Below are 21328 nucleotides of genomic sequence, written 5' to 3'. Positions count from 1 at the left end.
CTCCTTCAATTCTTGCTGACTATTGAGCAGTCTATAATACAACCCCATGTGTGTGTGGTCATACCTTTCCTGTTCTTCAGCTCTACCCATATAGCCTCAGTAGATGAGCCCTCTGGTCTGTCCCGCCTGAGCACAGCTGTGATATTTTCTCTGTTGAGCAATGCCACTCCTCCCTCTTTCATCCCCTCCTCCCATCCAGTTCTATTGTGTCTAAAGCAATGTAATGCCAGAACGTTGACCTGCCAGTCCTGCTCCTCCTGCAACCAAGTTTCACTAATGGCCACGTCATTATTCCACGTGCCAATCCACGCCCTAAGCTCATCTGCCTTTCCTACAATACACCTTGCATTGTAATAGATATACCTGAGAACATTTCCTCCACATTCAACCTGTTGACTTCTAACAGTGCCTTCAATTTTAACATAATATTTTCCCTCCTCCACTGGCACCCCTCCCCCTGCAAATCTAGTTTAAACCCACTGGAGCAGCACTTGCAAACCTTCCCACAAGGATATTAGTCCGCTTCCAGTTCAGATGCAAACTGTCCCATTGGAACGCGTCTTCCCTTCCCTGGAAGGGAGCCCAATGATCCAGAAACCTATACTCCTTCCGCCTACACCACATCTTTAGCTATGAGCTTTAAGCTGCATTATCCTCCTAGTTCTAACCTCAGTTAACAAGGGATCCTTTGTGTCCACTACGTGGGGTTATATGGTTCTCAATATAAAATGTATTAAAGAGGTTGAGAATAAAAGTGTGCAGCATGGTCCTAAACAGGAAGGTAGATTCACACAGACTTCTGGAAGGCTACATCATCTCAGAGGTGGAAGCTACTCTTTCCCCTTTTGGTTTAATAAACCCAATTGGCAGTGTTGGCACTTTCTGTCTGAATCCCTTTGCTTTGGTGCATGTACAGCAAGTAATCAAAGCTGTGTGTGCAATGTAATGCAAGAAAACAGTTTACTTGGAAGAACTATGCAACTTTTTACGGATGCCTTCATCTTTCCTTTCGTTGGTTAAGATGACAAGGTTAATTCTGTTGATTGAAGTCATCAACAAGAAGGAAACCAACACCATAAAAGACAGCTCCCCTTTTGAGATTACGACGAGGTAAGTCTTCAGCATGTCATTTGGCTTATTTCCTTTTTCCAGCATTCTGCTTCTCATAGTAAGAATTTGAACTTTTAGGGCCAGGTTTTGAAGATTATCTGATCTTCTCAATTTTAATGAACGAGTCTTTTTAACCTTCCCTACAACAGGTTTTCTCATCTTTTTCATTCTTTTCCACAGTAGGTCATAGATAAGGTAAGATTCAGACAACATTAGTTCTTCAAACCCGTCAACAGCCACAGCATTTGTAGAATCGTTCTGTAAAGAAGTCGACTGGTTCCACTTAGGGCTCCTACAAATCTCAACCACTTTAGCTTCTATCGTATTTTCCTGCAATTTCAGATCAAATTTTACTATTTATTTTACTCATTTTCTGACAGTTTATTTTGAAGCCTTTTACTAAACTCTTTGCATTCGATTCTTTCAATAAGTAATTCTCACACTCATTTTTCACGGTCACCTTAAGGCAGAAGGTTTAGAAGCCTGAAGACCAGCATCCACAAGTTCAAAAGCAATTTATTTTCATCAGGCTCTATAACTTTCCCATATCATCCAAACCACAAGACCAAAGATCATCTTGTACAATACAATGTGGGGACAATACAACGGTGCAGAGTATGAACAAGAAATGTGCATGCTATGTCAGGAACATCATGAAAAGCAAAGGCTGGGATTTTGTGCACAAATTCTAGATGAACTGAATTAATGTAGTGGGGACAGAGAGCTGAGAAAACCTGCATTGATGAGATAAGACTATTGGCACAGAACTCTCCATGATCTCGCATTTCCTATCATCTTGGAAATATAATGAACTCTCTCCATTTGGTGACTTGTTGTAATGTCAACTCCACTATAGAGTACCTTTAATTAGTAAAATACAGCAGAAATTTCCTATAGTAGCAGGCAATGGCATATTATTTCCAAATGGACAATTTAATCTTTGCTTCACGATCGCACCCGAAAAATAGTCCATTTCAGTTACTGTCACATATCCATGGCATCCAAGATGAAATACAAGGTAGAAAATCTCAGTGTTCAGATAGCAAACACAAGCTTGGAGATGATCAAAACACTCGAGTTGTGGATTCCTTTAGGAACATTTGAATGAGCACCTTATCCAGTAAGCACAGGATTATTTTCCAATGGACTACAACAATACTTCTGACAGTGATGCCAATCTTCCTTTGTGATATCAAACTTTAAGGGCACAAAAAAGGGCTCTCGCTCTCCTGTGTAAAGTGAAGTCAGATTTTGATGAAAAAAAACAGTGTGGCTATTAGTTATGATGAACATTGGTATCTGGCGTTAGTACTAACAATTTTCTTGCTTCAGGAAATGGTGACTTTAACTAATTAACACCACTAAAAGCAAAAACCTCCATTGTCTGTAGTACTTTGGTGAATGTATCTGCTTTCCTATGACATCAGTATTACACTTCAGAAAGCATTCATCAACTCCAAACTGCTTTTGGAATGCCCAAAGATCGCATCACCAGGGGAGGTGCATGGTGCCCACGGTGTCGACTGAACAACTTCATATAAAGAACTGAGGCATGTAGTCAGTTAACAAACTGAAAATTACCTTGGTCTGTTTCTTCTCTGTGGCGTACACGATGGAGGTACAGCAAACCTCTGCAATCTTTCGTCCCTGACCATAGAAGGACCAGCAGCAGATTTCATCACCGAGGACATCCTTTATGAAAAGAACTCTGCCATTAAAGCGCAGAGACAACTTGTCGAACAACTCGATGTTCTTCAGCATGTTATCGTCAGAGTTGCTGAAAGTAAAATGAAATGCACACAAAAACTTCTCACTTTTAATAGTTTATCATCTTACACACATCAAGATGCAGTGGTAAAGTTTGTTTTGTGAGCAGCTCAGTTAGACAGAGTACAAAGTACAGAGCAAAGGCAATGTAATTTTACAAGGGCTAATTTAATTCAGCAGTCCGATTACAACAAAAAACTTTTTGAATCAGGTGGTGAGTGATATCACACTTGTGAATCTTCTTCCTGACAGGAAGGAGGTGAAGGATGGGACAGGTCTTGGCTGTTTTTCAAGGCAGCCAGAGGCATATGTGGAGTAAAGGGAGGGGAGGGGTACATATCTAATGGACCCAGTCACGTTCTTAAGCCTTTGCAATTTTGGGCAGAGTTGTTCCTGGACTGGGATTCCAATAACTGAAAAGTACTTGACATGTTCAAAAATGTCATAAAGGCTTTCCAAATGTAAATTCAGTTTTTCTTGCTTAAACTTGCAGAAAAAGATTTCAGCTGTTAAACTCTAGAAGTTTGATTCTCTCCATTTTGTTCAGAATATGCTTTTTTTAAAAAAACTCATTCATCTATTCCAATACCTCCTTGTGTAACTTAGTTTCACATCCTGTTTAATGGCATACCTTGGAATGCTGTTCTATGTTAAGGGCTCTGCAAGATACAAGTGCTGCTAGGGAAAAAAATTGTTGTGGGGTAAAAGAATAATGGCTCCACTGATTCTATTTATCTATCTATTTATTTATTTTAAAGGGAACAGTGCATGGTGGTTATTAGAGAATAATAATTCAGAGATCTGGATAGATGATCTGAAGAAATCTGTTCAAATATCATCTCAGGAATTGGAAATTTTAAATTTAATTAAGTAAATTAGATCCAAGCATTTCTGGCATTTTTCTTTTATTTCAGTTACTGCAGTGTTTAATTTTCCATTTAAGACCACACTTAAAGTATTGTGTTCAGTTCTGGTCACCTCATTTTAGGAAGGACGTGGAAGCTATGGAGAGGGTACAAAGGAAAATAAGTCTTATGAGGCAAGGTTAGCAAAGCTGGAACTTTTCTCTTTGGAGCTAGAAAGAGGTCTACAAAATTAGAGGGATAGATAGGGAGGGCAGCAATAGCAAATGCCAGAGAATATATGCACAAAGTTAAGGGAGGGAAGTTTAGAGGAGACATCAGGAGTTAGTTTTTTAAAAATATATAAACAGAGTTGTGGGTGCCTGGGATGTCTTGCCAGCGATGGTGGTGGAGGCTGAAACATTATGGGCATTTAAGAGTCTCTTAGACAGGTTCGTGGATGAAAGAAAAATAGAAAGTTAAAGGGTAGAGAGGGTTTTGCATTTTTTAAATGGCCTGTACTGTGCCATAGTTTCTATGTTAAATAGCTGATATTGGGTGATCTTCATGCAATCCAATTCACCAATGTCCCTCGGAAGAAAAACTGCTCCAGTCTAGACTATTCCTAACCCACCATTAAATGTGCAACCCTTAACAGCCTTCTAAAAAGTTTAGCTTCTTTTCAACATCCAGAAACTGTGAAGCCACCACAAGAATGGGTGCCAAAAAGCACCACTATCTACCTCACCTCATGGAATTCCTACTCTGGTCCACTTCGACTCTTGCTGCTTCACACATGGACAATAAGCTTGCAACTACTTTGGGCATCCTTTATACACTGGGCTGGGCAACACAGTCAGGGCAATGAATCTGCCAAACCCTTTCAACACCAAAAATCTTCCAAGATCTATGCAATCCCTCAGAACCTCCCGTGTATCCCGATTTTCAATGCTCCACCAATGATAGACACTTTCAGCTGTCCCAGTTCCTAAATTCTGATCTTCCGCTCCAACTCGCTTTCCTTAAAACCTCCTGCCTAAATCAATGGTCCCAATGCATTCTGTGTGAACGTGCGGATCTTTCCTATTAAAAGGACCAATAAAAATGCAATTTAATATTTAACAAAAGACAAACATCTTGTGCTCACTTGACATCTTGACACATGCCCAGCCTAAGGGATGGAGTCTGCAGCAGGGATTCTATACTCAATGATAATTTAATAAAAATAAACAAGTACAATGTTTAAAAGACATTTTTGACAGGTACATGGATAGGAAAGGTTCAGAGGGATATGGACCAAACTCGAGCAAATTGAACTACATTAGGCAGACAAAGGATGTTGGGCTGAAGGGCCCATTTCTGTGCTGCATATCTATGAATCAGTACTATGCAATGGGACCTCATGCCTTTCAACTTTGTACACCATTCATTGGGTCACAGAGAGAATACATTTTTTTTCTAAACCTGCGCAGAGGATGTCCAAGAGTACATTTGGCATTAAACAATGATCTACAGTACACTTACCTTGTGTAAGAATATTTATTGTTGCTTCTGTTGTATAGCAGCTTAACCGCAGGCTACGAATAGAAAAGAATGTCAGGCTTCACCACATGAGAAAAAAAAATCTAGTGACAGTTAGAGATTTAAATCAAGTACAAGGCTAATCAAATCAGAGACAGTCAATGTATTGTTCAGTTTGCAAAAACTGCTCTGTAATAAGGGCAGCATATCTGTTGAGATGCTCTGCAACTGGATTCCCCATGGGGAACAAGCCTTCTGATCTTGTAACATGTGACATGGTGCAGCAACCCTAATCTCATCGATTTCCCACTACTCTGCAGAAGAGAAGTTCTTTTTATTAATGATTTTAATTTGTCTACTGCATTTAAAAGATTTCAGCTAATTTTAAAACATTACAAATTAGTTTTTGCATAACATCTTTGTCTAATTTTAAAAAAATGTTTCTAAAGAGATTTTTTTAATAACAGCTTTCACAGCTAAGAACACAGGGGGCAGGGTTTAATCAAATGACAAAGGGTTCAAAGAAAATCTGGGAGGAAGGCACTTCAAGCAAGTGAGAAAGGCCCCTCTTAAATGATTATGGAATGACCATGAGCAGTGGACCAGGGGAAGCCATTTTGGCTCTTATTCTTTTTTGCTTAAACACCCTCTGATCCAATACAAAATAAATTCTACCACTCTTAATTCCAATTCCTAAAACAAGTGTCAAGAGCAACCATTCTCAATGGAGGCTGTAAAGTCCCTGGGGCCGCAGGACATTTAAAGACTTTTATTAGAAAATGTAGTTGAAGAGTACAGAACAAACCAATTAAACTGGACTGCTTCACAAGGAAGAGATCCCATAAATTTAGAGCAGACAAAAAAGGTTGAGAATAACTGGTCTAGAGATTGGCAGTACCATCAATAGGATTATGCTGGAAAACAACATTTCACACTGGCTTTGAGAAAGTGGATTTGTAAACTTGGCTCCAGCTCAGTATACAAGCAGCTCTGTTTTGTCATCTTGTGACTCGGGAGTGACTATTACATCTGTGAAAGGGGAAAGATACAAATCTAATGACTAATTTTGAACACCCTGGAGCTTAGGACTAAGATGATGGAAATAGTGTCATAACCAATGATACATCCAAAAGTCTCTGGCACTGTATATCTTCTGCATGGGGGGTGGGGGGGGGCACTTAAAATGTTCTAACCTTGTTAGATGTGGCGATCAATCGTTGTTCCTCTTTGTTTGATGTGATGACAGGAACTTTACAGAAAGGTTCATAAGTTTCTTTCTGCTGTAAGACAAACAAGCATTTCAAATCTAACAATATTTTCAAACGTTAAAAACCAAAGTATGGCTCACTTTAAAGGCCACAATTTCTAAAAATGAATATACAAAATAAAACTGATTAAAAATTGAGGCAATGACACAGATCTAGGCCCCATTACTTTCTCTGGGTGGAAAGATTTACTTGCAGATCTTCCAATTTGTTATACAGTATTTGAGCCTCTTCCAGTACAACCTTTCATTACAGGGAAAAGAAAAACCACCTTCTGGCACTGTAATGCTGTGCTTCCTGCTCAGGATCTTTCCTGATCATCTGTTGGGCTTCCCATTTTGCGTGGCTATGTTAGGATTCCAGACTTGCCTTGTGCTAATGGTGAAGAGTGATTAAACTTCCTTTCATCTCACACTTCAGATCAGAGAATGTCCTTCAAATGAACAATTCATACGTAGAAACAAATGTAGAACCCAGTGTGCAAATGAACAGGGTTCAGAATAAACCCACTAATCGAGCAACCTAAAACCGCACCAGTTGCATGTTTTTTGGCTCCATAACTCACAATTTCCACTCATGAGCCATGCATTGGTCCAGCTGCAGTTGGAATTGGAGTCCTGTTAAGAATCTGAAATGCACAATATTCTCAAATCTAATCAAACCCCTTTCTTTTAATCCTTCCATGACTTTGTTTTGTTTCCTTATTGCTTAAACCCCTGCCAAGATATCACACAAATCTTCCTTACTCTCATCAGTACTTACATATTGGCTGGTCCACCCAACCTGTCAAGATGTATAACCGTTCCACTTTTGTGTTATACTTGATTCTATCAATCTCCTCCAGCATTCCAGAGGTTCTAAATTCCTGATACAAATATGCTGCAAAGACCTGGCCTACTTGCACTAGTAGCCTGTGCTCTATTCTCCTACACATTCCTCTCCCCTTTAGAAAACCCATCTCTTCAGCCAAGCCACAGTAAAACTCAAGTTTGTTCATTTCTTCATGTTTGTGGAATTCCTCGTGAAGGAGATTGTCCCCAAGTTTCATTCTTTGCCCTTCATTGGCTTTAATTCACAGGCTTCTCCTAGTTTAAAAAAAAATAACCACGAAGTATATTGTGTACTTTTTTTTTCTTCCAGGGAATAGCCAGGATGATAAATACATTTAAAAGTGCACCATGTTGTTTTCAATTCAGATTAATATATCCTGCGTCTTCTGACACAGGCATCTGTTCTGTAACAAATCATTACAATTCTCATTCCACTTTTAAACAGCTATGGCCTTGCATTGGACTCTTGCAATCAGCAAGTTTTAAAAAAAATAAATAAATACAGCACAGTAACAGGCTTTGCTGGACCACAACCCCGTACATTATGAAGGGTGGGTGGAAACCAGAGCATCAAGAGGAAACCCACAAAGACACTGCCAACCTTGATGTCACAGCCTTGCCAGTTCTGTCTGTTAAACCTCTCCCTTTGATGAAGCTTTGGTCACTCAATGGGTATCTTCACAGGACTTGTTGAAAAATTGTGTGTCAAAACCCTTGGACACTTTGCTATGTTTTAATAGTGCTATTGCCATTGAAAACATTGCAGATGCTTGAATTTAGAGAATCACAATCTGCAGAAGGCACTCTGCAAGACAAGCAGCATCCATGGGAAATAAAGAATAGTCAATAGGCATTTTCAGGTGGCCAATTGGCCCGCAAGGAAAGCCGCATATTTTGGCAAAATGTGGCTGTGGGGAGGCCACGTGAATGTGCAGGAGGCGCCCTTGAAGCGAGCTATGTAACCCTCCTCCGAGTGGGATAATTAGCGCAGCTCAGTGGCTAAAAGCAGCTGTCAAAGGGGTAGGCTGCTGACGTGGCAGTGACATCGTCAGCCTGAGATGCCTGGTGCGAATTTTGAAGCACATTATGCAGGCAGGCTAGTGCAGATTCAGTCGTTTTGTTTAGCAGTGAAGGAAAACAGTGCTTTTGAACAATGGCTCCAAGAAAGGCTTGTAACTGGTCTGATGAAGAGGTAAGACTCCTTCTAGACCATCTGACTCAGGAATCCCAGGAAAGGGAGCTCACTGGGACAGTTAGGGATGGTCCCACATTTGAGCGGCTGTCTGGAGTGCTCACAGCACAAAGGCACCAGCACAGTAAAAACCAGGTGGTCACGAAGCTGAAGAGCATGAGGAAAAAATTCCACGCAATCCTGGACCACAACAGGAGGAGCGGCAATAGGCGCAAGGAGTGGCAGTATTCGACCAGTCCCACACTCTCTGGGGGGACTAGCTGTTCAGCTACTCCCTTCAATGTAGCTAGCGCTCTGGAGACCCCTGAATCCCAAGAGCTCATCCCTGAGGCGTCTTAGGGTTCACACAGTGGCAATGGAGGAGACATTCTGGTCCAGGAGGAGGAGGCCACCGCTGAGGACCCGGAAGCCACGGATTTGGATGCCCCCGAGAGAGGAAGCACAGATGTCACTGTCCCTGGAAGTGGCGAGTCGGCACTCTCAACAGAGAACACAGGTACAGTAGCATTGAGGTTGTGTTTATGGAGAAGCACCTAAGTCCAATGCTGATGCACTTTTCCTGTTTCCACCCACAGCCTCTGGTCCCAAACGCAAGCGGAAGCCACTAACCAAGGGTCAGGTTCTTGCGAAGGAGCTGCAGGCGATGATGTTGGCACTTGACAGGAAGGACAGTGAGAGAGACCGCCAGTGTGCAGAGGAGGCGCTGTATCACGAGCCATGCTCACCGACCTGAGGGAGGATGAGGAAGCAACGCGCCACTCCAAAGTGGTGAAGCACGCCCAGTCGATGTCTGAGTTTGCAGCTTCCCTGTGGCGACTGAGTGCCGCAATGGACAGGCAGTCAGTCATCTTCAACAGACCAACAGAATAGAGGCCTCCCCATCCCCATAGTCACATGGTCAGCCTCATCCCATGTACCTGGCCCCTCCATCTAGCATGCCATTCCATTCCACAACAGTGCATCACAGTAGTGGTCGCCTTGGCATGACTGAGATGCTAGGATCCGGGAGAGGTTCCTCATCCTCCCCCTCCTACTCGTTCCTCTCAATGCTGGAATGGGGTTTGTGTCGGACTAAACATCCTTAATGCTGCTAACTCACGGCTCACTTTTGTTGTTCATGAAGCCCCTCATAAGTGCAATGTTCTGTACGACACTTTAAGGATATAAACATTCAGCAGTGAGATGCTATGGTGCCGGGTAGTTGTGTTTACTGTTTTAGTCTTTGATCTGCTGTGTTCAAGTGTGGAGTGGATTTGCACTGTTATTTGTCCATTCCATAGTTTACTTCAAGTTTAAGCATGATGTGAAATGTTAACGTTACGATATCTATCTCAGATATTTATGAAGCAGTGTGATTTCTCAAAGAATGCCTTTTATCAAGTTATGCTCCACACACCCTTCGACCGCTAACTGCTGTCTTCTTGGCCTCAACCTTTGCAGGAACCTTCTCCTGATTGCACCTATGGGATTTTCAGATCTCAAGGACGACTGAAGAGCTTCAACAGCACAAAGACGTATCTCATTCTGAACACTCAGAAACACTGAAGTCATCATCATGTCTCCTGCCTGCACAGGGTCTGCCTTTGTCCTATGTTCCTACTTGTCGCGCTCAAAATGACATCACATCAGTGGGTGGGAGCACAGCTGACACTGGGCAGGAGCCGGAGTGTGCTCAGAGCCGCATCCCGTGCTGCTGTGTCCTTCAGGTGGCCAGCGTTGCGCTTTAAACGCTGCCACCTGAACGGCAATTTAAAGGGCCACTTCTGCTTCTTCAGGTGCATTCTTAGCATAGAATGCACCTGAAACAGCCTATGGTTGCAGGCTGGAACCCCTCATCAGTACCATGTTTATCAGATGGCTGCTCAACCCACTGAGTTCCTCCAGCAGATGGTGTGTTGCTGTTACCACTGAAGTTTGGTGCTTGAGGGATTGTGGTGAAAGGCATTTTCATAAGCCGCTTTCAGGTGGAATCGCCTGGAGAATGTGGCTCCGGAGCAGGCTGCTGGTGTCTGCGAAGGGGCGTTTAGGTGGCAGCGCTGAAGGAGGTGTTCTGCCACCTGAAAGGTCTGAAGCGGGGAGAGGGGACGCAGAGCAAAAGCCGGCTCCAGAGTCCAGGCAGGGGCAGCCGTCTGACAGTTTTAAGCGTCTGGAACGTTGCGTTAATTTTTACTTGATGTTGTGGTTTGAAAGAAAGCTTTTACACTCCCATTTTTAAATTTATTGATAATGCTGAAAATATGCTGCAAGCATAAATGTTCTCAGGTTACTGAACCTTTTGCCATATTAATTCTCAAAACTATTCATAGTTGGAGAAAAGGAAATAATTAAGAAATCCAGTTTTCATATTGGAAAGTGTAGGACAGTTTTTTTTGACAGATTATAACTTGTAGAGATTCCCTCCTATCCGTGATCACTATTGTTGCAAGTCTGAACTGCAGTAGGAGAGTGACCTTATACGATACATCAACGTTCCTACAATCCGCGCTCCCATTTCAAGTATGCTCATTCACAGCGACTAATGCCGGCGTGTGCAACGATATTAGTTCTGAGAGTTACAGCCACCGGCTGCTCTGCTTGGTTCACCATGACTTTCATGTTCGATTGCTTTATCGCAATATGTAGTCGGCTGCTACAGAAATGATGTTGCAATGAGAGAACAGCAGCTGATGTGATAATGAATGTGGTGATCGGGAGCTGTATAGTGTGTTTCCTTTTACTTTGCTGTGGTGTTATTCTTGTGTCTGTCAAAATAATTAAATGAGTCAATGTTTTGAGAAAGCTGGAGTGAATATTATATTGTTTGAAATGTTGCCCCACACTGCCCCGATCGGCAGCGGGGGAGGGCGGCCGTCGGCAGCGGGGGAGGGCGGCCGTCGGCAGCGGGGGAGGGCGGCCGTCGGCAGCGGGGGAGGGCGGCCGTCGGCAGCGGGGGAGGGCGGCCGTCGGCAGCGGGGGAGGGCGGCCGTCGGCAGCGGGGGAGGGCGGCCGTCGGCAGCGGGGGAGGGCGGCCGTCGGCAGCGGGGGAGGGCGGCCGTCGGCAGCGGGGGAGGGCGGCCGTCGGCAGCGGGGGAGGGCGGCCGTCGGCAGCGGGGGAGGGCGGCCGTCGGCAGCGGGGGAGGGCGGCCGTCGGCAGCGGGGGAGGGCGGCCGTCGGCAGCGGGGGAGGGCGGCCGTCGGCAGCGGGGGAGGGCGGCCGTCGGCAGCGGGGGAGGGCGGCCGTCGGCAGCGGGGGAGGGCGGCCGTCGGCTGCCTGCTGCTGCTAGGCACCTGAAAGCTGCTAGCAGCTTTGCTTGAGCTGCTTTCAGGTGCAACGGGGGAATTCTTGGAGCAGGATATTATACCTACAGAAGGGTTAGGTAGATAAACCTCCTGGTCGGGTTCTCCACTTTCAGGTGGGTACCCGACAGCTGCATAGGAGTACAATAGGCTGCTTTACAGTCAGGTATTGTGGCCACCTGAAAGTGGCTATAGATGTGTGGACTGGGCAGTCGGAACTTACCTGACCTTCCCTAACCCCTCTCTTGGTTCCTCCCTGGAATTCCCAATAAGGCTGGCATGCCCGGACTTGCCCCCTCTTGCTCCTATACCTGGAACCTGGCCAAATGGTGTATCAGTAATGCTCAAGTTTTTGATAATTAAAGCCGTTTAATCACTCCATCATGTCGACGTGATTATTGTGTGCTCCACAGGCATCTACTAATGAACATCTTTGAAGAGGATGGATGAACTGTTTTCTCCGGCAAGAGAATCCAGAACAAAACCACACATCTTAAAACTGAAGGAATATCATTCACTAAAATTTTCAAGAATCCTGCTGTTAGATGCTTATTAGTAATGGAAACCACGGGATTATGGACTAAAGCAACTAGAGAAAACCCATCATCTTGATAGAAAAGACCAATCTGCCTCAAGGGACTGAATCACATATTTCTTTACAAACTATATGCCATGAATTATACATTCCTCAAATTTGTTTGACAAGTTCTACAAACTACTCTCAATTTCTGAATTCAAGATCCTTATTCAAATTCTTTAGGGATTCTTTGCCATTAAATGTTCTCAGGTTACTGAATCTTTTGCCAAATGAACTCTCAGAACTATTCATAGTTGGAGAAAAGGAAATAATTAAGAAATCCAGTTTTCATATTGGAAAGTGTAGGACAGTTTTTTTGACAGATTTAATAAGTCTTCTTTGCAATCTATGTGACTGTGGATTGTGAGACTGACAGTCCATAAGGATGCAGTGGCAAAGAAAATAAGAGTGCTTTCTACCTGAAGAGCAGCTTGGCACTCCTCCACGAGACCCTGCACCAGGTAATATTTAGCCTCAGCCAACAGTTCCTCGATCTCACGGTTCGTCTCAGGGAGAGGCACAGCGCCATCACGTAGGTAGTTCAGAACAGCGCCAAAGTGCTTGCCACAACGGTCGATTAGAATCCAGCCTGCAAAAAAAAACCTCTCATCTTAGCTTGAACAGTCACATTCTCTTCCCTCCCCATCCAAGTACTCCATCTTCTCAGTCCATTTTGCAGCCTTGTCTTGTCTGTGAGCAAAGTTCCTTGCACGATTTCCATGCAAGCACAAATGGAGCAGCCTATCCCTTCTAAACAGTACATGCAACCAATTGATAAACCAAAACAAGATCAGAGAAACAAAGTGAAAAAGCCTAGTACTTCACATCACATCAGTCGGGATTTGAAAGAGCCTTGATGCTTCCTTCCATCACGGTTTCCTTGTGAACAGCAAGGCCTAGACAAACAGCATTCAACAGAACTAAAATTTCTGACACAGGCCATGGGTCACTGGATTTTCATTGCCATTACTTGGCCAACTTACCCATGCTCAGCTAGAGACCTTTACATTTTGTTTTCTTGTGTTTTTTTTTGCCCCCATCAAAGAGAGCCTGCAACCTGATCAGTGCTGCTTTTGAAAGTTCAACAACCTGGGTGTCACTTACAAGTTAACTTGCAACAACCACCACTTCTTGACCAGGCAGCACTGGTCCCCAGAAATCTACCAAGTAGCATGACTGATAATGAGGACAGTCCTTGGGAAAAGTTTACACAGCAAAGCTTCATCATTGCACAATGAATGAGCTAAAAGATCAAAGTCTGCAGATGCCATGATTGAAGTACAAACACAATGCTGGAGGAACTCAGCAGGTCAAACATCATACTTCATATAGCAAAGATAAAGGAGGAACCAGGGCAGGGAATGGAGGAGCACAATCCAGTCAAGAGGTAATAGGTAGATGAGGGAGGGCATAACAGCAAACAGGGGGTGGGGAATGGCTCTGTGAATAGAGAAGAAAGTGGATGGAGATCTGGAGGAAAGGAGATAGAGGGATAGGGAAGTGAGGAAGAACAGGGAGTGGTCCAGCAGAAACTGGAGAAGACGATGTTAATACCATCCAGTTGGAGAGAGCCCAGATGGAATATTAGGTGTTGCTCCTCCAATTTATGAGTAGTCTTGGTTTGGCAGTGCAGGAGGCCATGGACAGAGATGTTGGCTCAAGAGTGCAGAATTGAAATGGTTGGCCTTTGGGTGATCCCTGTCATTTTGATGCAAACAGCAAAGCGATCTCCCAGTCTGCAACTAGACTCTCCAATGTCGAGAAGGTCAAAATGGGAGCATCAGATGCAGTAGTCGACTCCCACAGATTCACAAGTGTGGCTTCACTCGAAAGGACTGTTTGGGGCCCCAAACGGTGGAGAGAGGGGAGGTGTGGGCTCATGCACGCATGGGAGGACACCTGCTCACTTACCCAGGGACACGAACTCGCACACAGGAAACTGAAGAGGTCTAGTTTGAGAACTATGCAATGGTTGTCAATGACAAGCAGTATTTCATACAGTATTATCACCTCAGTCATACTGCAGCCCTGGCAATTCACTGCAGTTCCTGGTGTTGATTTTTTTTTCCTGGATTTAAATTTCCAACATCTGCAAGCAATTCTTGGTAAACCAAAATGGACGACTGTCATTGTTTACTCTGTTCCATCTGTCGAAAGCACTAAAATACAATACAATCTACTTTGTGCTTAGTGTTATGTCCAGGAAGGTGAGCTTAAGTATTCACAATTCTTCATCTAGGTACACATTTGAAAAGAAAATTCATTTCTGCAAGACCTCCGTTTCACATCTGAACACTGGTCGAACCAGTTTTTGGTTGGTCACTGCACTAATCCTTTCGGACAGTCTATTAAGATTGTAGATAATTTGCTTTCAATCTGATTTTGAGTTGAGATTTTAAAATCAACGAATCTGCATTGGACATCAATTCCAATCTGCAATGAGGGCAGGAATGAAGGCTAAGAATGAGAACAGGACTCTATGAACCCACTTTACTAAGGACTATCAAGTTGCTTCTGTCACCATTTGAACGAGTTCATTATTTTTCCTGCAAATATTCAAAGCAAGCACATTATTGGATTTAATATACTCAGCAACTGAACAGAGAAAACAGTTCAAGAGGGTTATATAAATCACATGGGGCTGGGATCCAAAAAAAACTTACAGAAGCACAAGCGGCAGCTTTAATTTTGCAGTACAAATAAAGCAAGATGTTAATTCCACATGGAATTCAGCAACCAGTGCAGTTACTTATTTCTCCTGATATGACTGTAAACATTACAGGTAGGTATGTGCTGCTTTACATCTATGATATGTTCTGTGAAATTGGGCAATATGTAATGTGAATGTTGTGCGAACACCATATTATATACTTAGCAAAGCTAGATGGGATATTACAGTGTATCTGTAAACTTTTTATTTGTAAGTAGGGATCAGTGTGGGGACCAACACAGGTTGTGGGCAGGAGTGGGGCAATGGGATTAGCATGGAGACCGAAACCCGGCTGTGGGGAGAGTGCAGGGCAGTGGGATTAGTTGGGACTGATACATGGTTGTGAGAGAGAGAGGGGCAGTCAGATCAGTTTGGGTATTTAATTTCCTATAGCTAGCGATCCCTTTTTCTCAATTGCTGCAGACCTGCTTGTGGTAACTGAGTAATTATGGGTCCAAGGACGTGTATGCAGTCGGACGTTGCCTGAATGTGCATAAAGCAGTGCATACTTGTACTTACAAAATTTGACAGATCAACTTGACATGGAAGCAGGTAGTAATAATTTTCCCATTTCTAGTCTCATCCTTTTCTTTCCCTGCTTCTGTTCTCACCCTTCCCAATTACAAAATTATATTAAGATCTGAATCACAGTAACACAGAATGCATTAGACAACTCTGTAGTGATTCAACGTTGTTCAAACAACGTGCAAAATTGAGTACCATATGGACTATTTCAATACCCAAGCTTTTGGCAGCTGGATTGTTTTTTTAAATTAAGCTTTTTGCAACACCAATTTGTTTTTCTTTTAAATTTGAAATGATGCCTTGTTGACTTTTCACCCATGAGAAAGTTCCACATCTGCTGTGCATCCACTAAACTAGGTTAAGGGCAATTGCCTTTTAAAAACAGTATAGTGCCATCCTGCTTCTTTCAATAGTATAATGATCATAGTCAGTTGAAAACCCCATCTGGTTCCTTACAGCCATATTGCAGACACACTGAAAGGCCAACTCCTCAGCCTACCTTTCACCTCCAACATCAAAACGATTCAACTCTACTCAGTTGTTGTAGACCCTTTCTCATCCTTTCATCATGTTTGCACATGATTGACAATGCCCTATATAATATTTGGGACAAAGGCACTTTTTTTTTTCCTTACTTACCCGTGTTCCTCAGTTTTAAATTTGTAATCAAACAATTCACTCATGTTGAAAGTGCACATTCCAGATTTTATTCAAGGTTATTTGTATACATTTAGGTTTGACCATGTAGAAATTACAATACTTTTTATACATACTCCCCTCATTTCAGAGCACCATCATATTTGAGACAATAGCAATGGTACACATATTAAAGTAGTCATGTTTAGTACTTTGTTGCACATCCCTTGGATGTACACTTTGCTTTCCCCATCAATGACACAGGTTAATCTTGGTCTCATCTGTCCACACAACCTTTTTCCAGAATTCTGCAGGTTCTTTCAAATACTTCTTGGCAAACTATAACTGGCCATCCTAATTCTGTAGCTAACTAGTGGTTTGCCTCTTGCAGTGTAACCTCTATTTCTGTTCATGAAGTCTTTTGCAGAAAGTGGCCATTAAAACATCTATGCCTGCCTCCTGAAGAGTGTTTCTGATCTGTTGGACAGGGATTGAGAGATTTTTCTTCATTATGATGAAAGTTCTCTCTTATTAGCAGTGGAAGTCTTCCTTGGCCTACTAGTCCCTTCGCGATTACTGAGCTCATCAGTATTCTTCTTAATGATGTTCCAAAGAGTTGATTTTCATATTCCAAAGGTTTAGGTAATATTTCTTACTGTTTTATTCCTTTTTTCATCCTTCATAATGGCTTCTTTGACTTTCATTGGCACAACTCTGTTCCTCATGTTGAAAAATGCTAACTAGACTTCAAAAGTGATCAAAAGCTTAGAAGCAAGCCTATACCTCCACCAATAAAGCAATTAAACATACCTGAATAATCACAAACACCTGTGAGGCCAAATGTTCCAAACATTATAGTGCCCTGTAATGGAGGAACTAGGTATAAAAAGTGCTGTAATTTCCACATCATCCAACCAAAATGTATACAAATAACCTTTAATAAAATCCAGAATATGCACTTTAAAAAAAAAAAATCACATATGAACTGTTTGATAACAAATTTAAAACTGTGGAGCACAGGGGCAAATAAAGGAACCAAGAAGTGTCTTTGTGAAAACATTGGGAAGCCACTGTTGTGGTTCAGGTTCGTGTGGGTCCCACAGGTTAAGAACCAGACCGAGGTGGAGGGTACAAAACAAATTTATTTTTTCGGGAATAAAAGAGGAAGCAGTGGGGTTGGTTTATCAAGTAGATCTTTAAACACACACATAGTACACAGTGGGAAAAATATACACTTCGGAGCAACGAGGGATAACCGACAAAACTAAGAGTTACAGTAACAGACACATTCAACGGACATGCTCTAGGCGATCGCACATGCCCCCACCCCTTAGTCAGTATGGGCATGGCTCTTGCTACTTAGCCTCGGGACTCACCCCAACCCAGTATGAAAGGTGATATTCACGATCCATGAGGAGTCCAAAAGAGACAGAACAAAGGAGCACATGGTCCTTTTATGGTTCTGGGGGAAAAGCTGGGGGGCCAATCATACGGCTAGTATGGGCCCTATTGGTGGCTGTCTCCAATGGCTCAAGGCCAGGTGCAAGGGCTCAGCAGGGGTGAACTGAGGCAATTCACCTGGGCCAATCGTGAGGGTCACCTTGATGGCTTGGTGTGAGTTTCTGACCTTGATTGGCAGGTAGTGTGTCCTCAGAATAGAAGCGCAGCAGCGCCGCCCAGTGGTGGACGCTGCCTCTCCATTACAACTGTATAACCCTCTATTGCCTGCATATTCTTGTTAATGTATTGGGCATTGATGAGATCACACCTGGAACACTGGGTACTGCTCACTTAATTATTGCGAGGATGTAGTTTTAGCTAGTAGGGGTGCAGAAGATTCCCAAGGACTAGCAGGCTTTAATCACAAGGAGATTCAATAGGCTGGGGACACATGGGAGATTTCAGATGCTGTAATATGGAACATCACTCAGCAGGTTGAGCAGCATCCATGTGAAAAAAAGAACAAAAAAATGTTTAAAATTAAAGTATTGATAAAGTTTAGACATGCAGAATGGTAACAGGGCCTTCCAGCCCATGAGCCTGTGCCTCCACAAATATCCTACAATCCCCACACATTTTGAAGAGTGGGAGGAAACCGGACGGAGCCCCTGGAGAAAACCCATGCAGACACAGGCAGAACGTTGAAACTCCTTACAGATAGTTTCAGATTCGAAGCCGGGTCGCTGGGACTGTTACAGCATGGGCCTGGAACATTAAGAACAAAACAATGCTTAATGACGGTGCTTGACCCACCAAAGTTCCTCAGGAGATTGTTGGATCAGATGGAACTATTTTCCCTGGATCACAGGAGGCCGAGGGGTGACCTTATAGATCTTTACAAAATCATGAGAGGCATGGAGATGGTGGATGTACACAGTCTTTATCCACTGGACACGAGAGAATAAAATGAGAGGGAAAGCATGTTTATCCAGAGGGTGGTGAGTGGAGGTAATGAGTTTCCAGAGAAAGAGAGGCAATAGGGTGCAATTACAATGTTTAAAAGGCATTTGGATAGGTTTATGAATAGGAAAGGTTTGGAAGACTATGGGCCATAAACAGTCAAATGGGACAAGATCAGAAAGACACCTTGGTCAGCATGGAAGAGTTGGGCCAAAGGGCCTTGATCCCATGCTGTTTAACTATACAACGTCTAGTGGTATTTCAATACAAAATCAGAAATTTAACCACACTACTACAGCACCACCTCCCCCCACCCCAGTATCAGTCTTGTGTGTATGCAGAAATATCAACTGCTCAGTATCTTCTTCTGGAGTAAGGAAGGCCAGCTAAGAATTGGCCTATCTCATTCAATGAAGAACATCATAAAGCAGTCAGATGGACAATTCATTTTACCTTCGCTATCCGTCAGCACCTCCATCCTGCCACTAAACATGGCCTTTAGCATGGTGTCCTGTTTGGTCAGTGTCTGCATGGTTGTGTAGTAAAGAGCACCTCCAACATTCAGTTTCACATATTTGGAGCTCGGGCTTGCCCCTTTAAAAGAAGTGGTACGGGTGGATGCTGCAGGAACTGGACTCACCGCACTTTCGCCAGACATTCTCTCTTCCTGCGAGGAGACAAAAGTATTCAGTTAAGATTCCCTTCACCCACATGGTAATTGCCTCCATCCAGTTTAACACAAGGAATAGTCTTCACTGAAGATTTTACATTAATAAAATTGTTCTCTATAGGTAACTATAAGACCACAAATAATGGAGAGAAGTAGCCCATTCAGCTCATCAAGTCTGCTCTGCCATTCCATCAGGAGCTGATCCATTTTTCCCCATTCAACCCCCCTTCTCTGGCTTCTTTCCATTGACCATTCAAATACCTATCAATCTCTGCCTTAAATACACCAAAGTAATCTTTTCAGAAGATTAATTTAAATTTGAAATTGAACCACACCATTCTTAATAACTAAAGATGCATTAATTATTTTTGCATCCAAATCCCTGAACTCTCCATCCAATAGCATTGTGCAAGTACCTACTAAAAAGGCTATGATGAGTCAAGGAAGTATCTAAACATCAACGCCACAAAGGCAATTAGGGAGGGAACGTAAATGTTAGCTTTTCCTAATCCTACCTGCTCTCTGCGGGTCCACACCAACACTGCCACGACAGCAACTTCGGCAGATCGCCATTTTCTTCTCATTCATGCTGATTCCAGCCCTATCCTTGAACACTAATGCATTCCACAATACTGCAAAAATCAATGACTTTGTATCCTGTACAAGTGAGTGAGGGATGCCAGTGATAACACAATACTTCACATTTCATGGACAGCACAGGGCAGTGGAGAATTTGAAATTGCTCCAGTCCTACAAGGAGTGTCAGCAGCATCTCAGTGGGTACCATTTTAACCTCTAGTTGTGGGTTCAAGCTGCATTCCAGAGACCTGAGCAGAAAATAGTGCTGAGAGAGTGCTACTGTGATGCAGCTCACAGATAATGTATTGACCTAAAGATCTGCTTGCTCTCATCAATGAATATATATCCATGCCACAGGGTTAATATTAGCCCCTTTCACACTTGCCAGTGATCCCAGGAATCAAATGCCGATTGGCCTTTAAAGTGGCAAGTGTGAAAGCAAAATCTGCTCAATGCTGGCGTCAGATGACATCATCTCACACTGGGGATTGTCGGCCTCGACCCCTAGTATAATCCCGGCATTGAGATCAGGCATGTGAAATGGGCAGCAACATTGCAGGCACTTCCGATTAAAGGTAGAACAGACCAAACGCCAGGGATAAGCCCTTGCAAGTGTGAAAGCGTTCAGTGTCCTGGTCTAGTGTGAAAAGCCAAACCCCCATTCCTATCCCGGGACTCTGAATGGCCGATTTACTGGGATACAAGTATGAAACATTTAAATGTTGAAAGAATGTAGCATGCTTGTGCAGGAATCACAAAAGCTTGGTTTGCAAATTGTAACAGGTAATCTTATAGTCACAGTCCTTTTTCCCCTCCAGGGAGGAGAGTCTAAAACTAGGGGGCATAGATTTAAGTGGACCAATTTCAAATGGATCTGAGGGGCACTTTTTCCACAAAGAGGGCAGTGGTAAAATAGAATGACTGCGAGTGAAAGTGGAAGAGCTGAAGGAACAATTGTACTATTTAGACAGGTACATGGATAAAAAAGACCTGGAGGAATATGGGCCCAAAATAGGTAAATGGGAATATTTGGTTGGCATAATCAAGTCTAGCCAAAGGGCTGGTTTCTGTGCTGTCCAACTCTTGAATTTTTTGAAGGTTCTGTACAAATGAATGTCCTGTTCTCTCTTTAATTGGAGGTTCACAGCCATTTGAACAGTTTAAAAACTAGGTTTAGAGGCAGACAATAGCAATATTGGCTGCTTTACATGATTATAGCTCAGCTTTCAACATACCCTATTGGTCAGCCAAACCTGGACCTCTGTACCTCCCTCTGCATCTGGATCCTCAACTTTCTCATCAAAAGACCACAGTCACCACATCTCCTTCGCACTAACTTGTCAAAGTCTTGTGCCTTTCAATCTTAGAACAAATTTCAGGATCACAACATAACTATTGGTCATGCAAAACTCTAACCTAGTTAATACAG

At 43.1% G+C, this 21328-nt stretch overlaps 1 protein-coding gene across 5 annotated transcripts in view; it reads right to left on the bottom strand.

Annotated features, from left to right (window-relative positions):
- The window catches only part of kctd10 (potassium channel tetramerization domain containing 10), a 71167-nt gene that overhangs the window by 46371 nt on the left and 3468 nt on the right, over positions 1 to 21328 (bottom strand). For 4 of the 5 annotated variants that reach the window (XR_011356117.1, XM_069932700.1, XM_069932697.1 and 1 more), the window contains exons 2-6: positions 19104 to 19317; positions 12799 to 12968; positions 6434 to 6520; positions 5244 to 5296; positions 2692 to 2887 (exon numbers count right to left, since the gene is read on the bottom strand). Coding sequence is in view for 4 of the 5 variants with exons in the window: in XM_069932700.1 (XP_069788801.1) it covers positions 2692 to 2887; positions 5244 to 5296; positions 6434 to 6520; positions 12799 to 12968; positions 19104 to 19317 (720 nt within the window). In the remaining variant the exon portion in view is untranslated. The remainder of the gene's footprint in view (positions 1 to 2691; positions 2888 to 5243; positions 5297 to 6433; positions 6521 to 12798; positions 12969 to 19103; positions 19318 to 21328) is intronic. The other variant, XM_069932698.1, reaches the window with a different exon arrangement.

Source organism: Narcine bancroftii, chromosome 4 (genome assembly GCF_036971445.1).
Source record: "Narcine bancroftii isolate sNarBan1 chromosome 4, sNarBan1.hap1, whole genome shotgun sequence".
In the NCBI taxonomy this organism is placed as follows: Eukaryota; Metazoa; Chordata; class Chondrichthyes; order Torpediniformes; family Narcinidae; genus Narcine; species Narcine bancroftii.
This window is presented reverse-complemented; position numbering and strand designations above follow the sequence as displayed.